Source organism: Lissotriton helveticus, chromosome 11, assembly GCF_964261635.1.
Source record: "Lissotriton helveticus chromosome 11, aLisHel1.1, whole genome shotgun sequence".
Taxonomy (NCBI): Eukaryota; Metazoa; Chordata; class Amphibia; order Caudata; family Salamandridae; genus Lissotriton; species Lissotriton helveticus.
In genome coordinates, this window is record NC_136072.1 from 681,647,832 (window position 1) to 681,664,914 (window position 17,083).

At 42.7% G+C, this 17,083-nt stretch overlaps 1 protein-coding gene across 1 annotated transcript in view; it reads right to left on the minus strand.

The window, feature by feature from the left end:
• SLC4A5 (solute carrier family 4 member 5) overlaps positions 1–17,083 on the minus strand; it is a 659,349-nt gene that overhangs the window by 195,821 nt on the left and 446,445 nt on the right. The window contains 4 exon segments of the mRNA XM_078665747.1: positions 6,915–7,088; positions 8,725–8,793; positions 13,234–13,306; positions 13,674–13,852. Of these exon segments, the coding sequence (XP_078521873.1) occupies positions 6,915–7,088; positions 8,725–8,793; positions 13,234–13,306; positions 13,674–13,852 (495 nt within the window).

A 17,083-nucleotide genomic window follows, 5' to 3' on the forward strand; every position in this document is an offset into this window, starting at 1 on the left:
GCTCCCAGTCCAGAAGAGATGCCATTTCAAGCTCCTCACCCATGCCTACAATGCCCTTCACAACCAAGAACCCACCTACATGAACCACCGCCCTCACTTCCATTGACCTCCCAGGAACCTCCGCTCTGCACTCCTCACCCTCATACCTCACATATGCTGCATCCACTTCAGTGTACGCTCCTTCTGCCATCTCGCTGCCAAAGCCGGGAACACCCTCCACAACCCCACCCATTCTGAACCACTTTAGGTAGGGGCTCAAGACCTGCCTCTTCAACTTAGACTGCAGCAAGCACCTGGATACCCTCTCGGGTGACACACCACACTTTACATCTACTACTTTATTGATTGATTGTCTTCAAGAGGAGATTGAGATAAAACAAAGGTTGAGCGAATGTGGGAAAGTGATTTTAAGTGGCCCATTTCAGTATGCTATAAAATGTGGGTGAATATCCCTTCTAATTTAATAGCTGCTTATTTCACACAAGCCAATCATTTTTCTATCTACAACACCTATGATATTACAGGAAACTAGTAACGCTAAGCAGGAAAGGTGTTGATCACCTTCATAAGCGAGGGTCGAATCAATTCATATGGTTTACAATTGTTCTCATGTTAATTATTCTTGGATCCAAACTTGCAAAGCCGAGCAGTTATGGACCAAGGACTGGCGAGCAGAAGAACTAGGAGAAGCCCCTTTACCTAAAACTTGGGTAAATAACCTGGGTGTACCAATTGACTCAAAACTTTCCATGGAGCAGCATGTGAAAATACTACCGGGCAAGTGTTTTGGAATACTTCACATGCCAAAGAAGATTTTCCCCTGGATCCCACTCTCCACCAGAAAGGTTCTGTTACAGGCACTTCTGGTCAGCAGACTTGATTATGGAAATGTCCTGCTAGTGGGGATGAGGGAAGATCTATTTTCCAAACTTCAAGTCGTACAAAACACAGCGGTACGCCTAGCTCTTAATAAACCGGTGCGCACTCCTTCCCTTCCATTACTGAATGAGCTACACTGGCTCCCAATGAGGAAAAAGGCAGTCTTTAAACTCCTGTGTCTGGCATTCAAGGCCCTGGTTGGCCCTGGTCCAGAATATCTAAGGAGGAAACGAATATGGTATACTCCTATTAAGCAGTTAAGATCTAGTGGCCATAGGCTCCTCCAAATTCCTAGAATCAAAAAGGCCAGGATGGGGGGATGTGCTTTCTCTTATGTTACTCCCAAGCATTGGAATGCGCTACCAGTTGATCTGCGATCTTGTACCTCATTCATGGCCCTTAAGAAGAAATTAAAAACATGGCTATTTTAGGGCTCTCGCTCAGTATGTCATTGTCTGCTTCCCGGGCACCGAGAGAGCCCTCTGGGGATGATTTGTACGCCATATAAATAATAATAATAATAATAACAAGGTTTGTAATACACATGTGCCTTTATTGCTTCAGAATATTCTTTTGGAAAGCTTAATCCTGGAATACAATTGACTTCTAGGAAACAGTAATCTGATTCACATATTTATTGCTATTGTGTTCCAGCAGATTACTTCCAATTGGAAAGATGTCACACAGATTTTATGCAAATGTGTTGTAGAATAGTTTAGGTTATAATCATATATTTGATGCAACTTATCTTTCCTCCCAAGTTCTAAATCTTAAATGCTGTTAGATTTTGGCTCCTTTTGCTACCCTATTTCTAGGTTTAAGAAAAATCAATTCTTACTATAATGTAGCACATGCACATGGTGTAGGAAGCTGGTTCTGTATATACTATACCAAAGTAAGGTACGTGATTTATTCTTTGCAGTAATATTACAGTTTGAATTGCAGTTGTATATATATTTTGGTTTGAATACAGTAGAACTACTAGTAATGCAATGCTTTGAAATATTGTACATATACTTTGAATTGGCTTTTCAATAAAATGTCAAATAGATTACTTTACAGATTACTTTTCTTACACAGTGTAGTATACCTGGATACTGCACTGGGACATTTCCTGTAAAAAGGTAAGCAAAAGTGTTTTTGTTATTTGGTTGCAGTTTTAAAGACTTTTATAGATTTTCCAACTCCACACTTAGAAACTTTTCATAGAAAAACCATCAATTTTATCCTAAGGGAGGAAATACTGTTATTAGCTAACAGATAAGTACAGGGTCCCCCAGGGTCAAGGATGCACTTTTGTTACATGCTCAGCGGCACTAGGGTGGCCGGGTGCAGGGGTCTGAGGCCCAATGTTATCCAATGGGGGATAGGGGCCTCCGGTTGGTGGCTGCTTACGAGCAGGCCACAAGGTATGTGTGGGCGGAGCCGGGAGCCGAGCGGACGCTGATCGTCTCGGCTCCCGGTCCTCGAGATGCTCTGACCCGGCCCTGGGCAGATGCAGCCCTTCATTTTGACCGCTCTTTTTTCCAGCACGAAGCGGAGCGAGTGGGGCAGGTGTGGAGCAGAAGCGATCGCTCCGAGGTTGGCAGACAGGCTCGATCTCCCGAGGTGAAGGAGGAGAGGGCGGAGGCTGGGAGGTAGGATGGTGTCCTGCGCTACCCCGGCTGGTCGAGACTCTTGCCGCAGCAGCTGGCATAATTTCCTCTACCTTCCCTTCGGTGGAGACCCCCACCGAGGGAATCCTTCCAGTGCCTGCCTGACTCTAAGATGGCGGCCGGAGGCGACTTTTGGATGGCGATCGCCGCTTCCACTGGCTCGCCCCAACTTCTCCCCGGCCTCCTGCTAATCCGGCCCTCTCTTGGATTTTTGGCCTGCCTCCCGACCTGCTGCCAGTTTGGGGCCACTGCCAGTGGCGGAATGCCCTGGGGCCCTGCAAAACGGGAGCGGATCTCCAGACCACTCACCCTCCCCCTCCCCCCCACAGGGCACCAGTGTTCGGAATGGACTCCACACTGCTTGCGGGTGAATCCACACACAACCCACCGGCAGCCGTGCAGCGCCCCATGGCCAACGCGTGACCGTACCAACAGCGTCAACATGGCCTTCACCACCTGGCGCACTCTCTCCCCCACCGAGACGGCTGACTGCAAGCTCTCCAAGATGGTGTCGCGCCTGCGGCTGGCCTCCAGCTTCATCTCCCACCTTCACTCCTGGACTTCTTGACTCTTTGCTTTGTCCTGACCATCACTTTGCTGCTGTTTTCGGACAGTTTCGATGGACTCTAGCCCTCCTCCCATTCCCTCGTCCATCAACTCTTTTCCCCGTGGATGATCCTCAAATGATCCCTCCCTTTTCCGCTTCCCCTTCTCTCCATACCCTTGCATCCCTCCTACCCTCCCTTTGTTCTGTGACTGCATCCACACTTATGGAACTCTGCTCTCTGACTTATTGTAATAACTCTAATCAATGGTATTTGCTTTAGACCTTGCACCATATACCTTGCCTATGTGACTCTTTAGTATATCCAGTCTTATCCCCTCCCTATGTATATAGAGATAACTCTAATCACTAGTGTATGCAGTAGACCTTTGTACTCTCTACCATTCCTATGTGTCCATTAGAGTATATCCGGTCTTAGCCCTTCCTATGTATATAGAGATAACTCTAATGACTAGTCTCCTATGTGACTTTTAGAGTATTTCCATGTGTATCCCTTCCCTATGTATATAGAGATAACTCTAATCACTAGGACATGCAGTAGTCCGCTTTGCTCTCTTCCATTCCTATGTGACTTTTAGAGTATATCCAGTCTTACCCCTTCCCTATGTATATAGAGATAACTCTAATCACTAGTTTATGCAGGAGTCCGCTGTGCTCTCTACCATTCCTCTGTCACTCTTAGAGTATATCCATGTGTATCCCCTCCCTAAGTAGATAGAGATATCTCTAGTATATGCCTAGAGTTTATCCATTTGTATCTCCTCCTTGTGTGACTCTATCTCTTGTACATTTGCAATTTTTTCTGTTTGTACCTTTTTTTGTAACGCATGTAATCCTAAGTCCGTATGTTTTCAACTGGTTCTTATGTAAGTCAAAAATTTGCAAATCTGTTTTTCCGAATGTAACCATCAGTCCTTATGGTTGAAACTGGGTCCTATGTAAAGCGCTCTGACACCTTCGGGTAAAGTTTGCGCTATATAAAATCGCATAAATAAATAAATAAATAAATAAATAAAGGTTGTGGGAGCAAGGCTCCTGGACTTAAGCTCAAGGCAAATTTGGGTTTCAAGACAACACTAAAGGTGCCCCCTCAGCGGCACTAAGCCGGCCGGGTGCAGAGTGCTGTTTAGGCGTTGGGTGCCCTGTTACTTTCAATGGGGTTTGTCCTGTTTGAAAACAACTGCAGGCTCGGGGACATAGGTATTCTGAGTGTGACCACGACTTGAAGAGGTAAGTTGGGATGCTGGGTTTGGCTAGACACCGTCAGTTGGGCCACCCGAGGCTGTGGGGCGTTGGGTGCGAGAGTGCCTTTTAGGGTCGGATCTTCTTACCAGCTCCTGGTCACGATTGTGGGGGACCTTCCAGATTTAGGCTGTAGGCTGCGGCTGGAGGCTTGGGTCACTGGACCTCGCCGGGAAGACCTCCTCGTGGTGTTGGACCACTCGAATTCGGGCCGTGGGTGTCGGGTGCAGAGTGGTGCAGACTAGTTGATTTTGCCCGAGTCTGTGGGTGAACAAATCCAGTGTTCACAGGAGACAAAGTCTTTTCTTTGGAAGGTCGGGCAGGTCCTCAGGGTTTTTGAGGTTGCTGGCTGCAGGAGACACCGGAGTTTTGCTTCTGCAGGTTCGAGGTGGGGACAGGCCGGTAGGGCTGGGGCCAAGTCAGTGGGCGTCCTCCTCTTCTTAGCTTCAGCACAGGAGTTTGGTCCTTCTTCTTCTTTTCTTGTAGTTGTTTCTTGTCTGAGGAGGCAAGGTGCAGGGGTGCCCCTTAATACTAGATTTAGGGGTGTTACAGGTAATAAAGGTTGGGACCAATGGGTCCCTTCTTTGTGGTGGGCACACCCCCTATTATCCCACCCTCCAGTGGGAGGGGGCTTATGCCTCAATCTGGTTGGCTGGGTCCCCCATCTGCAAGATGGTGGGGACTTAGAGTTTTGCTTCACCTCGCCTCCCCCACCTGAGGGGTGGGGTTGGCAAAGGTGGGTACACCCCTCTTCCTCACTTGGGTTTCCTGCCGATTCTCCCACCCAAAGTGGGGGTGAAAACCAGTGGGGGCCAGTTCCTGAAAGCAGCAACAGGCCTGGGCAAGCTCACAAAGGCGGCAGGCCTTTGAAGCTTCCCCTTTGTGGACCCTGCCCATCTTGGGGGAGGAGGCTTAGCATCTCCCCAAGGATGTGCATTGTTTCTGGCCCCTGAGAGCAGCTGGTTCTCCACACAGGGGTCCAGAAACATGTCTGGTGGTGGCAGGTGAAAGCAACAAATCAGCCTGGACACTAGTGTTAGGTCGTATTTTAGGGGGCATCTCTAAGATGCCCTCTGTGTGCATTTTTTATTTAATCCCACACTGGCATCACTGTGGGTTTAATATGCTGATAAGTTTGATACCAAACTTCACAGTTTTCAGTGCAGCCATTATGGTACTGTGGAGTTCGAAATGACAAACTCCCAGCATAATATACTCTTAATGGTAGCACTGCACTTAAAATGCTTAAGAATTGACTTAGAAACTGTAGGGGTACAGGGCTCATGTACCTGTACCCTCACCACTGGTATAGTGCACCCAGCTTGAGGGGAGACTGATCCATGCCAGGGCAGTGGGTTGTAGGCATGGCACACAGGGATGTGTGCCAAGTCTACTCTTTACTTTGTTCTGCGCCAAGACACACTGCCTGCAAAGACAGTGTGTGAGTGTAAATGTACAGGGCCTCTAATGGTGGCACAATAAGTGCTGCAGCCCTTAGAGGCCTTCCCTGGTCACAGTGCCCTGGGTACCTGTGGTACAATTTACCAGGGGCTGACCTGTGGCCAGAGATGCCAATTGGGTTAGTTTTGGGGAAAGAACACAGGCCCAGGGAACCTAATCGGCAGGGACCAAGGGCACACCAAGAAAAAGTGCATCAGTAGTCTGGCAAAAAGTGGGGTTTACTGCAACAGAAACCCACTATCCTACAGTAAGTCAATCAGAAAATTCATAAATACGAAACAATAGGAATCAGGTTTGCACCTCATTGACACCATTGCAAATTCTGGAACAAATGTCTCCATGTGCCAGAAGACCTCAGTCTCAACATTAAACTTCACAAAGTGCCTGCATTATAATTCTAGTTTAGTAGAGAGATAGGGTTCCCAATGCAATGAAGAGTGGCGCAATGTGAATGGTACATTGGGAAGAACATACATTAGATCATGAGAGCAATGTCTGCTCCCATCCAGATGGGGGCAGACTGCACACGCAAGGTATAAGCTTTCTGAAAGTGAAAGTTTACCCTTTGTGAATGATTACCACCTGCACATGGCAGCAGGTGATCATTCCATGCTTTGCAGCTGCCAGATCTTTCGCACAGCAGTTGTGCATTCCATTGCAAGTTGCGACTGAGAGAAATGGTCATTTCTCCCTCAGACGTGCGAGGTTTGTAAGTCATAAAATCTTTAGGTAAAATGTCATTCAACCAAAATATTGCGTCCTAAATATTGATAATAAAAATATTGTTCCATTGGATGGCGATTTCTAAAATTAACCACAGCCCATGATAATTTTGTCAGTCAGGCGATATTTTGAATACAATATAGTCCACTGCCATATTCAGTGCGATATGCAATTCACTTGTGTACATTGCAAATTGGCACTTGGCATTTGCAAAGTCAGCTGCAACTGTCTTTGTGAACGTGCATTTCCTTTGTGGCTCTGCGCCATTATGTTCCTATGAAAGCAACTGGAATATTACATCGGCCATTGGGAACAAATAGTTGTTATTGATAGACAAGTTCACACAAAACAGTCTTTGATAACTGAAAGTCACATAAGAGTTCACCTACCATGACTGGGAAAATGATGGCCGCCACTGTTGATTTCAAAACCCAGAGCACACTGAGGCAGACAATCTGGACAACAGTGAAAAGGTGCACTCGACGCAAGGGAACATGCCGCAGATACGCATAATCTGGCTGGTGTTTTGATGGCATCAGGAAGAGTTTGCAGCGGTCCCAAAACTGTAAGCATCACAAGCAACAAGAACCACCACACATTTAGTAATCTAAATAGATGATACCTTAAAATGCAATGGGTCTATTATTGATACAATAACCTCAGCAAATTACCTTAGATAGAGGCAGGGCTTTAAGTGGGATGAAAATATTGGGGGGTCTCTCAAAGGGGTGTGGTCTATGTAATTAAGGGCGTGGCTTAAAAACAGGTAAGCTAAAAATCTGTGCATAGCATAGTGTGCCGTCCGACTTGTATTTTGCATCCAGATTTATGATGCAACAAGTAACATCATTGGACTATTGGCTTTGTCAATGGTTCTTAGTTGTATAAGATAAATAAGCAGCAACTATGACGTGTATATAATATTGGAAAAGCTTCCACTTAAAACCTTGGTGACACCACAACAATGTTGCTGCTTCGGAGTTTCAAATAGAGTAGGGAAATCCAGAGAGAAAATTACTCTTTAAAGGATTTACCTTTCCCTACAACACTCACTTGGCATGACTTCATGCCCTAACTTCTCTACTAGTGAGAAGTGAGCAGTGTGAGCATGCGCACATCCATGTGCCTGCTGTCAATGCAGTCTGTAAAGAAACTGACCGCCTGTGCCAGCGCCTAAAACAGAGCCCGATAAAGACCCGTTTCGAGGCCCCCTTTAAAAAACTGAGCACCTGTGGGACCCGGCCCACTTAAAGCCCTGGATAGAGGTAAGGAGGACACAAGCTGTATCTAAATACTTTGTAAAGTACGGTCCACATTACAAGTGGCCCCATAAGACCAATTTGGGTGGAAACAGAAGTTTCCACTGACCAGGCATTAAAAGCTATATAAAATTATTACATGTATTTCTGGGGACAACTTCTCAAAATCAAACCAGAACAATTCTGTGGCAGGAAAAAGGCTTGCAATTTGGTGCTAACACATGGAATTTGCTGTGGTATCAGGAGTTATTCTCCAGTCCATTGGAATCCATCTAAGAGGGCTTATATTGCTGTTACTCGGAATGCAAAGCTTATGATTTCACAATACTTGTAACAATAAGAGGACTTCCTACCCATTCTTAAATTACAACATATACATAAACTAAGCGAGTGTACTATGTCCATAGCGTGTTATTTATACTATTAAAAGTAAGGTAATATGTTATGCCACTACTGAGGGGATTTATGTATTTTGTAAAGTCATCTGGTTCAGTAAGGATGAAATCTTGAGTATGGCATTATTGCTTCCAATTTCTTCTGTTCCATTGTTATGGTAATGCATTGACAGTTTCGTTACAAAAAAGCAGACTGTGTCGATTGCTCATCTTTGCATCACAAGAAACATTTGTACTTTTACGTAGAAAACATGCAGAATATATTTTTGGACATTATAGCTTTTTATGCAATATTGGTAGTTTTTTTGGGAGACAAATATTTAAAGATAGAAAGTATAAATAAATCATAACTTTACAGGAAGGGGTAAAAGACAAAAGATTTCAGGGGTGACAGAAGCAGTACTACAGAGAAGAGAGGGGGGCTGCCTAGAGGGGCAAGACAAAGTACGGCTTTCTGCAGAATATGAGAAAGGAACGATCAAAACAAAAGAAAGAGAGAAGGAGTTGAAGGGCATAGTGCTGACATAAGAGAATAAAACTCATACCTGGATGCCATTTAGGGATGCAACTCCCATGTAAAGGAAAACACCGTACAACACTGGCATAGGGATGTACTGCAAATATAAAACATGAAAGAAAAAGTTTATATTGACATTTAAAATACACATATAATTTAGCAATGACCAAATGTAATGCTTTGTTATCTCACCTTTAAAATTGAAATAAATAACGTGTGTCATTCATTTGAACCATGTGAGTCATTGTTCAAAAATAACTTTTAGGCAGTAAGAAAAAGTCTGCCAGATTTTTGAGGAGCACACAACACACCCCCAGTTGAATGCACTGTATTACATAATTCCTCTCTCTCTCTCTCTCTCTCTCATACAACAATACCATGGGCGTAGTTGGCGTTATGTGTTTTTGTAACAGAGAGAAACATGATAATTAGGCTGGTCCCTTCACCTCATGGGGCTAAAAGGTATTGAACCATCTATCAGCTGACATGAAACTACAGGCAGTTGTCATCACCCTACAAAACATCTATCCACCCCCATGGGTCTGTTGTCGTGTTGCTAGGGACTGCGTTGGAGTCTTAGAGAGAGACTACTACTGAGCCTGAGCATGAAATCCTAAGGAGGCCCCTTCAGCCTGGGGCATTTAGTGCTACTAAAGTGCACCTCAAACCCGCTGTGTGGTACACCCTTGGTTCTGTCATTGTGTTGCTGGGGACTGCGCTGACTTGTAAAATACTACATCTACCAGAAGGTTGGGGGGAAGGTGAGAGGAAGCCCCTCTTGCTTGTTAAATTCAGTGTTACTAAAGTGTGTCTCTATCCTGCTGTGTAGGGCGTCCTTGGTTTTGTCACTGTTTTGTGCTGCACTCTTACAAGACTACAACTCCCAGACGGCTAAAACTCAAGGTGGCAGGATGCTCCTCCTGGTTAAGACATTCGGAGCATAGTTACAAGGGACATGTGTCATGCTTACACCACGCAAAATGGTACATGCACTATGCAAAGCCCCAAGTCGTATTTATGAAGCCACGCAGAGCCACTTTGTGTGGATTTAAATGGCTTCACAAATATGGAGTGACGCAACGCAGCGCAAATTGCTGCGTTGCCTTACTCTGCACAAGGGAGACAATCCTTGGGCATTGCAGTAGGTGTTCCCATGCCACTCCCATTTTTTTTGATGCATTGCCAGAATTACAAGGACTTGTAAACCTGGAAATGCGTCAAAATCGTATGCCTTCCCAGGTGAGGCTTAACAAGGAGAAATATCTTTATACCTCCTCGTTTTTCCTCTTTCTATGTGTGCTGCAGACACACATAGAAAGAGAAAAACTCCTCTTTGGATTGTTTTTTCGGCAGGAAGGTATGTCTTCCTGCACAAAAACAATCCTGCCTGTACCACAGGCACAGGTCTATATCTGCCTTTTCTCTCAGTCTATGTATATTCTTACTTCCTTGCAATTAATTTTTCTTTTGGAATATTAAAATGGTATAATGTATTTAGACTGTTTAGATATGAACTTATAAGTATCTGCACTTTAGCCACCATTTGTGTACAAACATAAAAAAAACTACATGTATTATATTTATGTTCCAGCCTTGAAAAAGTCTCTAAAGACAAAACACGTGTTGGCTGATCTTTGCTGGAAGTGTCAGTATACAGAATATATCAACAGTGAAAAGCTTGGAGTAACAATTGGATTCAGCGTTCTTTGTGTTTCGGAGAGGAAATAAATTATTTGTATGTTCTTTTACAAGGATTGACAACGTGTACTGAATACTGTACTCATGCTTACAAATATCCATTACTTTTATGGTTATCTCAATCGTCTATGAGGGTGCTGAATGCAGTTCTATTGAATGTGTATTGGTTGGCCATTAGTTTTCTAATGTACAAGAGTCACCTTTGGTAGTAGGGTGTCAGAACTGCGATAGCACCTCTGTGTATACAATTCTTCTTCAAATGTCTCTCGCAACTAATTGATTCATATAAAGCCATTGTACGAGGTGCAGTATTTTTCCCATTTGGGTCCACTACTACCACGTATAATTTTTGCGTACTGTGTCTTCTATTATTATACTGTAGACAGATAGACTTGTGATGGCCCATGATCTGCAAACAATAGACAAGTCCCCAATAAACTTTTAGGGGTGCTTTAGCAACCAGCTGGACTCCCAGAGGACCCCAAATCATCATATACACAGATATTCAAAGATAACCATCTGATTCAAATAGTGACCCTGTCTGGGACAAGTATTGCTGCTCCACAGGTTGCTATCAATGGTGATTAATGTGTACATAGGGCTCAGGAGAGGCATATTGTGCCAATAGGTAATAGAACTACTGCTGTTAACAATGTACAAATCTAATAAATCTTGGCAATAACCTGGTCATATCGGCGAGAGAAATTAAATAGTCTGGAATCTCGCCTTTGTGAAGTTATTTCTTGCAAAAGGATAATGCTTGATTAAGCAACACAAACATACATTGATAATGGGTGGGATTGGTTTAATAGGGCCTGGTGATCAGAACCTGTTCATGAATTAAAAAATGTCCTCTGTTCTTCAGACTTATGATATATCGCTCTCATCCCCTTCACAACCTGCGCATGTTAGAGCATCCGCAAGCTTGACAGCTGAAGAGCATGTTACTATTAAATCTAAATCAGTTGTTTCACACACATTTCAGATGTACTACAGTTGCCACCACAAGTAACTCCTTGTGAATTTGTTCTATAAATGCCCTGTACTTGTACAAGATATCAAGAAGTATTTATACAATATGAGACCTACCTCTGATATTATTATCTTTTATGGATCAGTAACATCCACCATTAATGTTGTCTTTCCACTACCCCAGATTGTAGGAATTATTTATCCTCAGAACTTTGTCTTGATTCTAACTGTATTAAAGCTAAACACAAACTTAGGGTAGCACAGAATAGCATACCCAGGGACAGAGCAGAGGTGGGGACTTGCAGAATGGCAGACAGGTATGCTATAAGACAGAGCTAACTTCACCTGCAGGTGGTTGCCTGAAATAGTCTCTTGGCTGCCTTCCATCTCTGGGGATTGGAAGGCCTTTTGGCAAATAAGTAAAGATAATCTTCTAACAGGGGATAATGGGACCTTACACCTGCAAGGCTTTATAACTCATGGGGTTTGGCTAACTCACTTTACATGTTACTTTATTAGAAATCCTGCTGGCTTTAGTTAACAGCCACTCGAATAAAGGGCCCAAACCAGATTGTGTCCCCATTAATTTGTTTAAGGCCATGCCCGACCTTTGGGTACCTCTCTTTACCAATGTCCTTAATATTGCCTGTATATGTGCTATTTATTAGTCCCTGAGATCCTCCATTTCATATCTGCTTTTTATAAAGTAAGGCTATAGAGCAGACCCCAAATGCTACAGACCAATTTTCCTTATTGACTCCACTGTGAAGTTTGTGAGCAAAGACTTTTGGTGCGGATTCAGAGCTGAGATTCTGATGATAATATTCTTGAAGAATCTTGCATTTAGGGTGAGCCTGAGCACAGTATAACAGTGCCTCAATCTTCACCTACTTAGTAATAAATGTGTACATATACAAGATGGATCACTTCACCTCACTTTTGTGGACCTTACATCTGCATTTGAAAAAGGTAATATAACAAAATCTTGGACTATTGTTTATGAGAGGTGTGTGGTCCCACCATTGTTGATTCTCTGAAAAGACTTCACTGGGACTGATCAGCTATGTTCAGATATGGCCTAAGTGGTAAATGTACTGTGATAATATTACACTAAACAGGGGAGTTCGACAGGATTGTGTTTTATCTCCTTTAATTTCTATACAAGTCAACTCAATAATTATTTAGGTAGTTTTGGACAGGACACACCCTGAATAGGTTGCAAACCATTCCTGTTCTATGGAATGCAGATGTCAGTCTTACTATCCTGTACAACTAATGATCCGAAGTGTCCTATAGATTCCTATGAAAACTTTAAGGACAATATAGCTCTCTCAACCAATTTTACCAAGACAAATGTGTTATCCTTGAGACGCTTTATAAGTGTTTTGCAAGGTATGGAATACTGCATGAATTTAAGCTTGTGGCAGGCAATGTTTGCTTAAATAGCAGGGAAGTCAACAGTAAAAACCAGCTCAGCAGACCATAAAACAGGCCCACAAACGGCCCCAAAAAAAGTCCATCACACTGACCATCATACCGGCTTCATCGGGCACTGCCTGATTGCCCTATAAGGCAGTCAGATCCTGCAAACTGGAATTTCTCATCGAATTTACACTGAAGCAACACAAAAGGTACAATCTCACAGTCCTCAACATGAAGGCATTTGAGTTTACACAAATTGCCCTGTCCAGATTGGCACCAATGATTCCCTTTAAAAGTGAATTTCAATATACAAAGCTGGACAAATAATTGATGCGTGGAAAACATGGCTAAATGTGAATGACGGGTGATGATATAGAGAGGGGCTGCATTTTCATCTTATAAGATTTTTACACAGGCTTAATAGGGTGCAATCAAACAATCTTACCTTTAGAACTGGAGCCAGGAAGACCGATATCCCCGTCAAAATGAAAACTATGATGCCTGTAACCCTTTGCTCTCTGCCAACATAAAATAACATCATGATGGATTATATGCAATAAAAATGTAAGAAGTGTTTACTTTAAGGGTACGATGTCAGCCTAGGTGTAGACACTGTATTCGCTCAGGAACACCCTTTATCACCTGCCACATCATGCATTAGGCTCATCACTAATCAAATTGCTTTTTTACCCTATTAAGAGCTAAAATTCTGAATGACTTAAATGCAATGCAAATTAGGAAAAGGTTAATATGTTATTATGTGACTAATACTCAAAATTATCAATTTCAATGCTGGCTGTATAATTTTATAATGCATACTAAATTAATGTTATAAAATTAATAAAAACAAATAAATAACGTTCTGATAAAATTCTATCCACTTACCTGACTCCCAGGAACTGTGGCTGTTCCCCAGGTGCACTGGTCTCAGTCTCCATTTTCAAGCTGTCAATGTGAGCAATGGAGATCACTGTCGCTGCCACGTACCAGGGCAGCCCCATAAATGAGCACACCGCCATCAGGATCCCAACCCAGAAAAGGTCCAGGTGGTATCCAGATGCTTTCTGAAAAACACAGTATTTAATCAAGCCTGGTTAGACACATCAAGATCATTCTATTGTCTAGAAATAATCTCCTATGATTGAATGTATGCATGTACGTGGTATTTCTACAGCATGAACCTAGCCAAAAGACAGAAGAGTGCTATACAGGGTCAAAGCATAAAATCAATGAGTTATAGGAGAAGTAGCTGTTTTTGTAGTATATTGGAGTGGTCCTGATTGAAAAGGGGATGTTGTTCCACATCCCAAGTGCATACATGGAAAAGGCCTGCTGTCTTGCTTTATTCTTTTTTACACTATTTAGTTTGCAGTCTGGTGGTTTCCTCACTGTGGGTCTGCTGAAAACCACCTGAGATGGTGAGCTAGCCTGCAAGAAAAGTGGGGTTGCTGGTTGTGCTGGCTTTGTAAATGATACAGCTTGTTTTGAAGATGGCATGGGCTAACCATGGGAGCTTAAGGCAGTGGCTCTGCAAGTAGAGGTGTGGCAGGTTCTGCACCCCTCCTCAATTCTATTACACAGCTTCTAAAAGAAAATACATCTTTATCTTCTAGAAGACACAGTTCCAGCACTGCATTCATTGAAATGATTATATGTAAAAAAAAACTATTTAGAAAATGTTCTATGATCTGGTGAATTCAATTTTCAAGAATTTCTCCATCCAACCTCCCCAGGACACTCGTAGTTACTTTGCTGTGCTCAAGTGCACAGAGACACAGGCACAGTAGTATTCTAAAAATTATTCTAGCACCACCAACTAATGGAATTCCATTGGGATGAGGGATGCGATTATATTTCCTCAGGCCCTGGGTGAGACATGCTGTGGCATGTAGGGTGCCTTTATGGGCTGTCAGTGTAGAGTCTGGGAGGTCATGGAGCAGGGTGACCTCATCAGCCAGAGGCGAGAGAACAAAAGCTTGAAGAGTAGTTCTAAAGTCACTTTATGGAAGAAAGTATTTCACTTTCGTTAGAAAAGAGAGCTGGTACCGGCCATCTTTGCCTCTTTACTTAGGGAGGGTGGCAGCTTTGTTCTTTTGAGGTTGCATTGCAGTGCATAGTTTTCCCTTTCATTTACTCTATCCAGTCAGGCAATGGATCTACATTTGACAGAAAGCCATTCAGGGTTGTTTTGTCTGTTCTGGGAGTAGGTCTTTATTACTCGCATCCCTTTTGTGCAGAGATCATTGGATTAATTAGACAAGCTCTGACTACTAGGGTGTTAAGTACAGGAGACAGTTAACTACATAATGTTTATGGGCTCCAGAGAACATTGAGTAATTTGTCCAATAGAGTATTAGTTGGTTGCGCTCCATACGAAATGCTCGTGGGAGTATCACTCTACGTACCTAACCTAGATAATCCTGGAAAGGTGTTGGAAGAACAAAAGTTTGACCTGGACCACTGTTAAAATGTTTTACTGAACATCCAAGAGGCCACAGAAAAGCTATCTAATTTGAAACACATGACTCTGCCAATGGCAAAGAGAAGTCTTTAAAGCTGCTGACGGATGGCTAACCAAAGAAGTAGCTAATCTAAATCAAGATATGATCCCCGATAAACAGGTATTTGGGCCATCCTAAAAGAACACCAGTTCCAGTTTTTGGGGTAGAAGGCACACAAACTGTAATTTTAGCTTTGTTGCAATTTGAAAGAACAACAGAAAGGTGTCTATCAACCATGTTAGAAATTAGTATGTTTCTGATTCTGTTCAGACCACCTCTGACACCAAGAAGCCTTTGTGGTAAAGCCTACCAAACTCTCCCTACTCCATAGAAGCAGCTTCTCCTAGAAGAGAATAGCAATTCTGATAGACTGAGGACTCAAGTCTACTGTGGCTCAAGTTTTACATAGAGTATCAGGTTCCATGAAGGAACCCGATGCTTCAATTTCAGCAATTTCAACAGTTGTAACTATCGCTGTGGTTTACCATGAACCCCAAACTGAGCCAGCATCAATTGAATGCTGCCTTTGCCAGAAATAATACTTATTGGAATTACTCTGACTTTGAAATAGATGATTTGCCAATGTACATCACTATCATTGAACGTCACTGAATGCTTCTTGCTTACTATTGGTTCAGCAACAAGTATTTAATGCCACTGTGGTTCTACATCTTGATTGTCATAGGAGGGTTTTCCTTCTAATGTGGCTCATAATGCTGTATGTTGTTTTAGTTTTACAGAGTAAACATTTTGTTCCTGATGTAATTGTGCCATTACATGTGGTTTTTGAAAATTTAACCACATTCACAGGATCATCATACTGTGAATGTCACTGCATATACTGTGCTGGATGGCCTGGTTTAGAAAAAAGGTTCCTTATTAAATAATGGGACCCACAGATTTTCTACAGATTTCCAACAATTTAAAGATTTCTATGGAAAATATAATAATACCTGTAGTATGCAAAGGTTCTCCAAGCAAATTTATTCCCTGAATAATATATTGTCTTCAGCCCTTAATATCCTAAAGGATGACTTAAGTGCTTTTCAATATGGACAGGCTCAGTTGCAAGAAATTACACATCTAAATTGGGCATTACAAACACTAAGATCAGGAAAGGTACCTTGAAAGAACAAGAACAAGAGTACTGTGTTTGAGCCGTATAATTTTAATTCTACTCAAAACACCATGGTTAAGAAACAAGCCGCCATATCCTGTTAAGAATAGAACAAATGACCCATTTTTAATAGAAGAAAATCAGTAATCTCCCGTCCTATTATGCCTCTCCACTTCCAAGAGTGCCAGAAATACAAGCCCTTGGGTTGGTATGAAAAAATGCATAACTCTTTTCTTCATGTGTGGGAGATGCCCTTTGAATTTCCCTGCCTAACTCAAGACAATCCTGTATTAATAAGTGCATCTGGATGCTCAAACTCACTAGGTCAGACACTCCTACAGGGCTCCATCACTTTACATGTGGTTTGTAATCCTTAGGTGCAGGTCTGAGATGTACATTATAATTTGCATCTTGTTCATCCAGCCCATCATACACTTCTGAACAATGGTTCTTATTCAATATTGACTAACAAGTTTTGCTGCTAAACGGCCCAAGGACAACCATATCTCTACATTTGTTAACAGAAACAGAGATAGTAAAATGGCGTGGAATACCCTTGTATCCGCCTCCTCAAAGGGTACTCGAAAACATCCCCAGGCCTCAAATAGACACTGATAATATGTGTTTTGAGAAACTTGTTTAAATGTTCATTCAAAAACAGGCTATTTTGACCTAAA